This window comes from Perca flavescens, chromosome 7 (genome assembly GCF_004354835.1).
Source record: "Perca flavescens isolate YP-PL-M2 chromosome 7, PFLA_1.0, whole genome shotgun sequence".
Taxonomy (NCBI): Eukaryota; Metazoa; Chordata; class Actinopteri; order Perciformes; family Percidae; genus Perca; species Perca flavescens.
In genome coordinates, this window is record NC_041337.1 from 35985489 (window position 1) to 35998928 (window position 13440).

General features: G+C 44.8%; 1 protein-coding gene across 1 annotated transcript in view; it reads right to left on the minus strand.

The window, feature by feature from the left end:
* Positions 1 to 13216, minus strand: part of mecp2 (methyl CpG binding protein 2) — a 22911-nt gene extending 9695 nt beyond the window's left edge. Inside the window, exons 1-4 of the mRNA XM_028582649.1 lie at positions 13063 to 13216; positions 12624 to 12807; positions 7293 to 7455; positions 5149 to 5360 (exon numbers count right to left, since the gene is read on the minus strand). Of these exons, the coding sequence (XP_028438450.1) occupies positions 5149 to 5360; positions 7293 to 7455; positions 12624 to 12807; positions 13063 to 13216 (713 nt within the window). The remainder of the gene's footprint in view (positions 1 to 5148; positions 5361 to 7292; positions 7456 to 12623; positions 12808 to 13062) is intronic.
* Positions 13217 to 13440: the final 224 nt, after the last annotated feature.

The window sequence follows — 13440 nt, forward strand, 5'->3', positions numbered from 1 at the left end:
GTGATCTTTGCCGCCCCCCCTGGGGGTGCCCGGACCCCAGGTTGGGAACCACTGTTCTAGACAAAAGGCGAAAGAGCACCTGTGTGTGTGTGCGTGAGCACATTTGAATAATGTCGGGCTTTTAAAAAGCTGTCAATCAAAACGTACTTGTCGGGCTCGGGCCGAATTCTGTCGGGCCGAGCTGGTACTGTTACACAGAGAGGCGTTAGAATGAAGCCGTGACTCAGGCCTAGTCCACACGGACACGGGTAGTTTTATAACCGTGACTTTTTTTTTTTACGCGGTTCGGCCTTCCGTCCACACGAAAACGCAGTTTCAGGGCCCTGTAACCGAACATTTTTGAAAACTCCGGCCAGGGTGAGCATTTTCAGGAACGCCGGTTACAGTGTTGTCGTGTGGACACTAGGGGTGTGACGAGACGCTTACTCCACGAGACGAGACACATCACGAGATTGGGTTCACGAGAACGAGACGAGACGAGATTTTAAAAAAAAATGTAAAGAAATCCTCAATGATGAAATATATGACGTACCTCGGTTCCAGTGTGTGGAGGAGTCGCCGAAATCCGACATTTTCCACCACAGAAAATGGCCTCATATCAGCTGCGATGAAAACGCTGATGTCCCTCGTTATTGCCGTGGCAGAGAGGCAAAGGCTTTTAGAGTTGTTTGCCCTTTTAATGTTTTCGTCGCGGGTGCAGTAGTTAGTAGAGAGCTGTGGTGGTGCTGTAAGTGTTTTTGCATAGTGCTCGTGTAAGCCGCGGTATTCGGCATTTTTTTCTTACAATATTTACATATTGTGTTCGTCTTGTCTGTCACTCTTTCGCCGTTTATTATTTCCGCAGGAAAACCAAAATGTTTGCACACAAATGATTTAAAAGTTGCAGGGGGATCTTCAATAGTAATTTCACGCTCCATCACGCTGACATCACATCGCCTCACGAGACAACTTTTCACCTCGACGAGAAATCTCGACACGTTTTAATCTCGCGAGATCTCGTAAAACGAGATCTCGTCACACCCTTAGTGGACAGTTTAACCGGGTTTTTTGCCTCGCGACGTCAAGAGTGTGCGCCGTTATCCGCTGTGTTTGACGTCATATTGTGCGCCGCTAACTGCTTTGTTGACGATTCTTTGCGATGGCTTGACAGCGTGTTTTTGCGTTTTCATGTGGACGGAGATTTATTTTAAACCGAGCATGTGTGGACGGGTTTTTTTTTTTTTTTTTTTTTTTTTTTAAACGGAGGAGAAAAAACTCTGGTTATAAAAATACCCGTGTCCGTGTGGACTAAGCCTCAGAAATAAACCGCTGTTTTCGTGGATTCATCACTAGAAATGTAGCTGTCGCAAGCATCTCACTATCACTAACGTTATCCACATTTATATTAGGGCTCGAATATTCGTTCGGTGGGTTGGTATTTCGATTTGAAAATTTGACATTCGAATACCGTATTTTCCGCACTATAAGGCGCACCGGATTATAAGGCGCACCTTCAATGAACAGCTTATTTGAGAACTGTTTTCACATATATAGGGCGCACCGGATTATAAGGCGCATAGAATAGAAGATACTGCCGTCAAACGTTTGACTGGGGTTGCGTTATGCATCCACTAGATGGAGCTGTGCTAAAGCGAATGTCAACAAAACAGTCAGATAAAGTCAAACTTTAAGTGTTTTGACAACTCTGTTCACTCCCGTGGTAACGTTGTTAACGTTAATGAATGTAATGCCCATACTGCATGTCAATCGAATTGTCTGCTCATTGGCTAAAAAGATAGACGGGTCTTATAGCATTTAAATCTAAGTGGTCCGAGAAAATGTCGATCGTCTCAACGTGGTCCCTGACATGTTGTCCTCGGCTTGTCCGCTTCCATTGGCCATATCGGATAAATATCTGTCCGAACCCGGCCCGGCCCGGCCCGTCGGGCAGCCCCGGGTACCGACGGGCTCGGTTTGGATCTCCATCCTCTACTGCAGGGGGGTCAAACTCAACTTCACTAAGGGCCACACTGAAAAAAGGAGAATCGCATCAAGGGCCGGACATGTAGAGTTTATTTTCATGCTTTTATTTCGAAAAAGTCTAATATCTTGGACTGTATTATTCCATGTCTCATATAGTCTTCCCACTTACGGTTTGGTTCACGTAAAGCCAGTAGCGGAGATAGCGTGGGTGCTTTGGTGCAGCTGCCCCAGGGCCCTGTGCCAATCAGGGGCCCCTCAAACTAAGCCGATCTTGCGTCACTTGACGAGAACAGAGGCCCTTGCCAAGTTTTTTTTTCCGAACAAATGGCAAAATTATCAGCAAACTTTAACACAACTCTATTTACCGCCTTGCATCATGGGAACTGACCAGCCAATGAGCCACGCTATATATATTTTTTTCACGTCGTTATTTCGTTCTTTTAAAATGACCAATTTGACATGTTCAGTCGGAGACAGTCTGGACTCACCAGGAAATGGAGGAGCAGAATGAGGGGACTAGAGTCTCTCAAAATCTGACGAAAATCTTTTAAAATGACCTTTGTTGATCTGAAATGAAGAGAGATTCAGCAGCTGCGCACACACACACACACACACACACACACACACACACACACACACACACACACACACACACACACACACACACACACACACACACACACACACACACACACAGCCTATTTCTCTCTTCAAATGTTTTCAGAAACATGTTTTTTCGGTGAACTATTTCAGTCTGATATGAGATCGGATTCTTAACGAGACAGACTGGCTTTGAATTTCCGGAGAAACCAAACCCATGTGACGCGTTCGTCCAATCAGCTGCCTTTTCAGTTCCTGGGCGACAACACAGAGTAGTGCCGCCTGCTGCTATGGAGACGTATTACGTTTCTCAAGTCGGTGTCGCCTCAGTAGAGCTTACATCGGGCCCAAAAAATCAAGCCCGACCCAGCCGAGCCCGTGCACGTTGTGTCCGGAATTATGAGCCCGAGCCCAATTTCAGCCCGACACTTTTTTAATCCGTGGGCCATCATAACTGACGTTCTCCACTACAATTCAGAGTTGTTTGAACTGCAGAAATCTGTTTAAAATGATCTTAGTGAATAATGCAACAGGAGCGAAGCATGTAAAATGTTTATTCAGAATGGAACGGATCGCAAATGGACCTCAACGTATTTCCCTGTGAGGGCTTGCCTCGCCCTCAGGGGGATCCTACGCTTGGAGAAGTAACAGAAGAGGAGGTTGAAGGCTGACTATCATCTTTTCTGCCACGGCGAGCCTGCTTCGTGTGTCTGTTCATCATCCACTTCTCCGTTTTATTTGCGGTCATAGGCGAACAGCGGCTGCACTTAATGCCCTCAACAAAGCCGACACACATGTTGTCACTGCCCACGACTTGATTAAAATGGCTCCATACCTCCGACTTTCCTCCAAACTTGCTCAAAGGTAATTCTCCTGTTTTTCTTTTTTTCTTTACATCCTTAAGCTCCATGTTGCACTTTAGCTCCACCGTACAGCCCTCAGCCCCGGTGTGATGCTCCACCATACAGCCCTCAGCCCCGGTGTGATGCTCCACCATACAGCCCTCAGCCCCGGTGTGATGCTCCACCGTACAGCCCTCAGCCCCGGGGTGCTGCTCCACCATACAGCCCTCAGCCCCGGTGTGATGCTCCACCGTACAGCCCTCAGCCCCGGTGTGATGCTCCACCGTACAGCCCTCAGCCCCGGGGTGCTGCTCCACCATACAGCCCTCAGCCCCGGTGTGATGCTCCACCATACAGCCCTCAGCCCCGGGGTGATGCTCCACCGTACAGCCCTCAGCCCCGGTGTGATGCTCCACCATACAGCCCTCGGCCCCGGTGTGATGCTCCACCATACAGCCCTCAGCCCCGGTGTGATGCTCCACCATACAGCCCTCAGCCCCGGGGTGCTGCTCCACCATACAGCCCTCAGCCCCGGTGTGATGCTCCACCGTACAGCCCTCAGCCCCGGGGTGCTGCTCCACCATACAGCCCTCAGCCCCGGTGTGATGCTCCACCATACAGCCCTCAGCCCACGGGGTGATGCTCCACCATACAGCCCTCAGCCCACGGGGTGATGCTCCACCATACAGCCCTCAGCCCCGGTGTGATGTGTGCGAGAGGAGGAGACTCCGCGCATGACTCATGTTGCATTTTGTAACTGTAGTCCAACTTGTGTAACTTTTTGGACACATTTGTTACTTTGGCCTAAATAGTTCTGATTATGGCATAGCTTTCTCCCCAAAAAACACAAATGCTTAATCAAGGGTTCGGGCTCGGGCAGAGAATCTAAACTCTACGCCTCAGTGTGTCCCGAGGCAGTTTTTTTGGGACCTCGGGGACTCGACTGATCATCTCGACTGGCTTTAAGGTCACGGCAGTTCACCGCGGCGCCGCTATGATGACCAGCCACGCTGAGGCCGTACTAAAATCTGCAACGGAAAACGGACGCACAGCGCGTTGAGTAGAGTCGAGGTGAGTCGAGCAGGTAACATGTAACGGAAAAACGCCATTAGACATCACTTTGCACAAACTGTATCCATCGACTCTTGATTTTAATCAGTATTTTTGTAGGTTCTTTACTGTGTTTTTTGTAGGGCTGTCCTCGACTAAAGACATTCTTAGTCGACTAACACTTGTAGGATTTTGTCGACTAATCGATTAGTTGATTTAATTGACAGAGCTGTGAGCTTTGAGAGGTGGTTAAGACTAGAAAAGCACAATATAAATGTAGTTAATTAACCATCTGTAAAACTGAGTTTCTCCACAATTAATCCTGCAAAAGCTCCACTTTAAATCTTGTGTTTACCATAAATGTGCTCAGAAGTTTCTTAGAAATGAGTAATTAAGCATGAATAAGCATAAAAAATGACTAATTGACTAAAGAAATCTTAGTCGACTAAGACCAAAACGACTGATTAGTCGACTAATCGACTAGGAGGTGGCAGCCCTAGTTTTTTGTGTTTAAATTCGGAGTATTTACTGTGTAACTCTACGTTGTGTTGCACGTTTATGCTTTATCTTGGCCAGGTCGTTGTTGCAAACGAGAATTCGTTCTCAAATCGGCTTACATAAAATAAAAGGTCACATAAGAGAAATAAAACACGAAGCTATTACACATCGTCCCCAGAGCCGAGTTTGAACTTACTTGATCAAATAGACGTCGAACTTCCCCGCCGAGCGGCCGGACTTCCTCTGTTTGAGTTTGCGGGTCCAGCCTTCGGGCAGCGACGGGTCATCGTACAGCGGGCCGCGGTCCCGGATGACGGAGCGCCGCTGCCTGGGGGAACCGGCCGACTCGCTGCCGGCGGCCGACTCCGAGCCCGGCTCCGAGGGGCCCGCCACCGCCGGCTCAGACGCCTGCAGGAAGGAAGGGACACGAGACCGGCTTCATCTCCTGAAACACCTTCATTTCATCAGATCATATTGTGTGTGTATATATATATATATATATATATATATATATATATATATATATATACAGTACAGGCCAAAAGTTTGGACACACCTTCTCATTCAATGCGTTTCCTTTTTATTTTCATGACTATTTACATTGTAGATTCTCACTGAAGGCATCAAAACTATGAATGAACACATATGGAATTATGTACTTAACAAAAAAGTGTGAAATAACTGAAAACATGTCTTATATTTTAGATTCTTCAAAGTAGCCTCCCTTTGCTTTTTTATGATAACTCTGCAAACCCTTGGTGTTCTCTCAATGAGCTTCATGAGGTAGTCTCCTGAAATGGTTTTACCTTCACAGGTGTGCTTTGTCAGGGTTCATTAGTGGAATTATTTCCCTTATTAATAAAAAAGCAAAGGGTGGCTACTTTGAAGAATCTAAAATATAATATAAGATACAATGTTTTCAGTTATTTCACACTTTTTTGTCAGACACCTTTCTGGTGTGGAAAGACTTAGAAAACACCACGCAGGCAGCGTCTAAACGTCCCCATCAGCCACACAATGGGTTCTGTACTAGGGCTGCTCGATTATGGAAAAAAAATATAATCACGATAATTTCGGTCTATATTATATACGATTACTCCTTGACTTCTGGAAAGATGTTGCAATTATGTAACTTAAAAAACAGTGGGAAAAGTTAAATAAATAAACAGTGAAAAAAACACATTCAACTGTGAAATGTGCCGTAATACTTTTCCTATTTAAACTTAATTTTTTCATTAAGAGCACGAGAGGAAATAAGGGTTAACTTTGCAAAACGTAACGAGGTAAATAATTGTATTCTGTTTTTGTGATCATTGGGAGCCAAAATCATAATCACGATTACATTTCGATTAATTGCACAGCCCTACTCTGTACAGAATAAGCCTTTAAAAAAAATCAGACAAATGGCAATTAAAAGTTGATATAAAACGTCATCGTGCTGAGTCGATTCTGAACCAATCAGCTTTTAGATGGGCTGAGAGCCGGGCGCTTTCCCAGCATGCCACTGGGTCCGCCTGGGTCTTGCATTCGGTGGAGAGCGACTGTGGCGCCCGGCTCTCAAACCTGCGGCCGCCTTGATCGAGTGAGTCGGGAATCGAGTCGGACACAAATCTACCCAGCATGCATTGGGCGGCGATGGATTCTGCGCAGGTCTGCGCCTGTCATCATCCAAGGGGGGTAAGCTTCGCCTCAGAACTCGAACCTCCAATGGCGCCATTCTGTTGCTACAAAGCCATCACCTCCCGTTAGCATTACACTGACCGCCATTTTTTTTAAGTCACTTTGACAGAGAATAACTTTACATCTGAAGCGTTTAAAGACTCTATTTGTTCGTTGTTTATTTCTAAAGAAACACGACAATGTATAAAAGGCTCCATTACCTTGTAGCTCACGTTATGGCTCCGTAGCAGACGCTTTTATAACAATAGGCTAACGATTGGGTCATAACCACGAGACTTACTGTCACACAGTAGAGGAATTACCGTATAGTACAGGAGAAGCTCACAGGCAGTTTGGACTTCCATTAGCTGTTTAGGTTTAATTACTAATGTTAACTAGCATGTTAGTGATCAGTAATTAGCCTGTTTCTATGTTATCTCCTTACATATACCTACACTCTCCGTCTCTGTGAGATTGGGAATGATTGAGATTTCTCTCTCACAGCTACCAGAAGACTTCACACTTTCAGACACGTTGCTCACGTCACATCTACGTCTTCAAGCTCAGCTGGAGGCTGCTCAGCAAGAGATCCCCGGAAAAGTGCTTCTAATATCCTTCACTGGTCTCCGTCCAGACCAACGGGGTCTATTGGTCCATTTTATATATGTCAATGGTCCTTACCTGGGTCGGGGGCTCGCCACCCGCCTGTGGCTGCAGCACGGCGGCGGTGGGCTCCGCCCCTCGGTCGCCATGGCGCCGACGGGCCTTCTTGGTCTTGCTGTGGGACCGGTCTCTCTCTCTGGGGGGGGGCTGGGGGTCGACAGCTCCCTCCTCTCCCTCCTCTCTGGGGGAAAACAGATGACATCACGCCTGTCAACCATTACATCACGGTCAACCTGGCGCCTATTATAACGATTATTACAACGATACTGAGTCGATATATCAAAAATCGTCATTTTGCAACATCGGAGGCTTTTTTTTATTTATTTATTTAAATTTTTTTTGTCTCTAGCCTCTGGCCCCAAAAAGCCTCCGATGATGATGATGCAAAATGACGATTTTTGCATCATCGGAGCCATCTCTCGTCACAGGGGGGACATGAGGGAGGGAAGCACGGTCATTTGAAAACACTGCCGTGTTTCTGCTGATATAAAGCTTAACGCTAATCGGTGAAGTATCCCTTAATATCCTATGAGGAGTTTTCTTCTGCGGGGTGCAAAACGTTCCTCCGAAACAAGTTCCTTCCCGAGGCTATTTAGCAGAGCCCCCAGTGTCGCTGCGTCTGGAGCTTAGCACCGCCCAAGACCGTTGTGATTGGTTGAAAGGAACACGCCGACTTACTGGGAATTTATCTTATTCACTGTAACCCCCAGAGGTAGACTAGTCCATACATATCCTTCTCATCTCCATGCGTGCTGTAATGCTGTCTGACGGCTCCAGCGGCATCAGACCAGCACAGATCCTGCAGGTGAATGGTTCCAGTAATCCTACTGCTCCCAATAAGTGACAAAATAACTCCAACATGTTCCTATTTACATGTTGTGATTTATAGAGTCACAGCGTGTACAAAAAACAACGTAACATGAGACACAGCCATCTTCTAACAGTAAACAAACCGGGAACTATATTCTCAGGCGGAAGAATTTAGTACTTGGGCGGAGTGATATGCTCGCAGCAAGCCTGTCTGAGAATATAGTTCCCGGTTTGTTTACTGTTAGTAGATGGCTGTGTCTCATGTTACGTTGTTTTTTTGTACACGCTGTGACTCTACAAATCACAACATGTAAATAGGAACATGTTGGAGTTATTTTGTCACAATTGGGAGCAGTAGGCTAGTTGGAACCATTCACCTGCAGGATCTGTGCTGGGCTAAGCTAATGCTGGAGCTGTCAGACTGCCTTACAGCACGCACTGAGATGAGAAGGGTATGTATGGACTTGTCTAACTCTGGGGGTTACAGTCAATAAGATAAATTCCCAATACGTCGGCGTGTTCCTTTAAAGCACCCATATTCTGCTCATTTTCAGGTTCATAACTGTATTTTAAGGTTGTACCAGAATAGGTTTACATGGTTTAATTTTCAAAAAACACCATCTTTTGGTCTCTGTTTTAGCTACAGAGGGAGACATCTCAACTTCTGCAACATCTTTGTAGTCAGTCGCACATGCACAGTAGCTAGTTAAGGACTACATGAGCTAGCTAGCCTTTTCTCAAACTTCGGCCTGTACAAGGCAGGACTAGCCGGGAGACTTCTTCTAAACGAGGGCGCACTTCACACTTCCACTTCCAACTGAACAGGGACATGGAAGTAGTTCTATACAACTTATTTTGTAGTTAAGGGTGAATTTGTGTGTGTTGTAGCAGTGTTTTGTCATTGAGAACGAGCTAGCATGCTACGGTTAGCCAGCTCGTCTCGGCTAGTGCCGTAGAAAGCCGTGCAGATGTTGACCATCTCACCAGGAGACTGAAGGCAGGACACATTCAGAGACCAGATCTCACTCAGAACACCATGGATGGGTTTATTCAAAGTGTGTATGTGTGTGGAAGCATCAGAGACACAAAATAACACCCTAAATCACCAGAAAAAGGGATGTTTTTTTTTTCATAACATGGGCACAACCCAGAGTTTTTTTTTTCTCCTATCCCAGAATGCATCTGTGGTGTAGCCAGAGGTTTTTTACTCCGCAGCTCTGTGGAGGGACTAGTTTGTATGAGGCAGGCTGGCGCTGTTAGTGTGAAGCGACTGCAGGAAGTGTGGAGTTACAGCCGCTGGCAGTGTCCCTGAACGCACCCACAGGAAGCTGTTTGAACCACATCACCCCACGATGATACAAAAAAAATAAATAAAAAAAACCTACGGGGCTGACACATCGTGCGCTGTGGTTGATAGATTTTTCTCTCTGCAAAGTTTCAAGTTCTCTGAACTCTGTCGACGTTGATTAAAACATCCAACGGGCTGAGTACGTTTGATTTCCTCCAAGTACGATCAGTGTAACCAGGGCCAGACGTGTGGAGTTTACTGACTGGCTTTTATTTAAGAGAAAAAGTCAAATAGTGTGGTCTTCATAAAGTAGGCCTGCTACATTATGGGAAAAAAATATAATCACGATTATTTAGGTCAATAATGAAATCACGATAATTTAAACACGATTACTTGTTGACTTCTGGAAAGATGTTGCAATTAATGAACTTCAAAAACTGTGGAAAAGGTTAAATATATCAACACATACAACTGTGAAATTTACCTTAATGCTTGTCCTGTTTAAACTTTATCTTTTCATTCAGAACACAAGAGAAAATAAGAGTTTACTTGCAAAACGTAATGAGCTGAATAATAGTTTTTCTCGATTATTCTGTTTTTGTGATCGTTGGGAGCCGAAATCATAATCACGATTACATTTTGATTAATTGCACAGCCTTATCATAAAGCCCCAAAAACGTTTCTTAGCCATCATAGAAAAAAAGCGACCAAAAAGATGGAATAAGTGACAAAAACTGGCGAGCCCAAATGTTTAGGAACCTAAATTGATACACGAAAATCTGCGAGGGGCCGAGTTATGTTTTAATCTGGTACGTCTTCTGAATTCTGCTTATCGTCATCATCGATCAAATCGGATTATTTTCACAATTACTCAATTCTTCGTTCAGTGCATGAAATGAAAACCCCCCAAAAAAAAAAACACACACACACACACACACACAGGTAGACACAAACACATATACATACATACACACACACACAGACACACCACAGACAGACACAGACACAAACAGAGTAACACACACAGAGACACACATATACACATACACAGAGACACATACAGACACACACCACACACACACACAGCCACACACATATACACAAACACAGACACACCACAAACAGACACAGACAGACATACACTCACACAGACACACACACACACACACACCACAGACAGACACACACAGAGACACAGACACACACAAACACACAAACAGAGACACACACACATATACACACACACAGACACACCACAGACAGACACAGACACACACTCACACAGAGACACACACACACCGCACACACACAGAGACACAGACACACACACAAACAGAGACACACACACATATACACACACACAGACACACCACAGACAGACACAGACACACACTCACACAGAGACACACACCCACACCACACACACACACACCACACTCACACAGAGACACACACACACACACACCACACAGAGACACACACTAACACACACCACAGACAGACACACACAGAGACACAGACACACACACACACCTTTTGCCCCTTTTTTCGGCGTATTCTGCGCTTTTGTCGACATTTTCCAATGTTTAGGAGCTTTTTTAGACTATTTTGTTGCCTTTCTCCGACGTTTTTTATCAACGTTTTTGGCGCATTTTTCTATGATAGCTAAGGAACTTATTTTTTTACGTTTATGATGCGTTATATTAATGTTTTTGCCCATATTTTTTTTTTGACATATATGGCCCCTTTTTCTCTTAAATAAAAGCACGTCTATAAACTCTGCACGTCTGGCTCGTAGTGAAGTTGAAACCATATTTTTTATTTAATCTGTATTTCTATCCTTTCTGTTCTCTGGTCTCATGCCTCGTCTCGTCTGCGTCTTCCTGTTGATCACTTATTTTACCACTAATAAATAAATAAATAAATAATCCAGAAAAACAATCTGCAGATTAATCGAGAATGAGAAGAATTGTAAATCGTAGCCCTGAAAACAAAGCAACAGTTCAACTATTTTGTTTCTAAAGTCCTGAAGATGTCAAACATTAATTTTAAAAACAGACACACACACACACACACACACACACACACACACACACACACACACACACAGAGACACACACACACACACACAGAGACACACACACACACACACACACACACACACACACAGAGACACACACACACACACACACACAGAGACACACACACACACAGACACACACACACACACACACACACACACACACACACACACACAGAGACATAGACAGACAGACAGATGTTTAGGAGCTTTTTTAGACAATTTCGTCGCTTTTCTCTGACGTTTTTGGCGCATTTGTTTCTATGATGGCTAAGAAACGTATTTTTTAACGCTTTAGGCGCATTTTTTTGTTTAAGACGCGTTTTTTCAACATTTTTGGTGCTTTTTTTAAATGTTTTTGCCCATTTTTGACATATATGGTGCCTTTTTCTCTTAAATAAAAGCACGTCTATAAACTCTGCACGTCTGGCCCGTAGTGAAGTTGAAACCATATTTTTATTTAATCGGTATTTCTATCCTTTCTGTTCTCTGGTCTCATGCCTCGTCTCGTCTCGTATGCGTCTTCCTGTTAATCACTTATCTGGCACCACTAGATAACGATAGAGAATGAGAGAATGAGAAGAATTGTAAATCGTAGCCCTAAAAACAAAGCAACAGTTCAACTATTTTGTTTCTAAAGTCCTGAAGATGTCAAACGACACAGAAATTAATTTTAAAAAAGCGCAAATAAAACCACATTATTCTGTTCATGTTTTTGGTCCGGTTCACCTGCTGACCCTCAGATCCATACTCTGACCCTGTTGGGGTCTCCACCCAGAGGTTGGGAAACCCTGTGTGTGTGTTTGTGTGTGTGTGTGTGATAAAGCTGCAAGTGGAGGTGAAGCAGCAGGAACAGCACGCAGACACACACACACCTGCCTGGCTCAGTGGCACTGAGGCAGCTACTTGCTAATTAGGGTAATAATCTGATTAAGTTATCTGACAGGGGGGTATATGACGGTATATATATATATATATATATATATATATATATATATGTATATATATATATAAAAGTGTGTAAGTGTGTGTGTGTGTATATATATATATGTGTGTGTAAGTGTGTGTGTGACGGGGGAGGGTTAACCCGGGTTATTGAACAACAGTCTAAACACTCAGCCTGATGAAAACATTCTGGTGTTTGCTAACAAGCTAGCAGCCAGTTAGCTACCTGCCTGGCTGGCTGTCTGACGGAGGCGGGCGGTTGGACACTCCGCCGGTCGGACACCCAGCCGCCGGGTCCCGGCCCGACTTCCCGGGGAGTTGTGTGGAAGTCAGGGCGGCCAGGCGTCGCTCGGAGAGCGGGCTAAAGCTAAAGCCGACGACCGTTGCTCCGCTCCGGGCTACAGCAGCAGCTAAAGTACAGACTTAGCAGTAAGTTGGTGACGTATTCCCGCTAACCCCGCTCCGCCGAGACAGGCCGGGGTAAAAATCAACGCACTTTTACTTAAATAAAACACACGACAGTAAACGGTCGGAGGCGACGGCAACGGTGGCTTCTAACGGACGATAAAATGTAAAAAAAACCACTTACAGTCTCTCCTCTCCGCTCTCCACGGCGGCCATTTTTATTTAAATAAATAATTTATATTAAAAAAAAGCCTCCAAACATCTCTGCTCCCTCCTGCTGCACCCCGCCCCCTCCGACTCCATTTCCAACCCCGTCAGTGAACAATCATCGCGAGATCTGCGCGAAGATGAGGTCAACACCATAGACAACACGAGCGCAGGGGCGGTGTAGTCCCGCGAGATGTGGACCCTCATTGGTCATGCTGAGACGTTCACAGACACGCTCTGAAATCTGTAAACATAGAAACTAAGAAGCTGTTGCAGCTTTATTGAACACAGAATGAAAACATTCATTTAAAACGTGTTAATGTAAAAAAATGTTTAAATAAAATGAGAATACGTACGAAATTACTGACAAATAGATTTAAGAATGACATAAAAAATATGAAAACAAAAATTCATGGTAGAAAAATAATGAT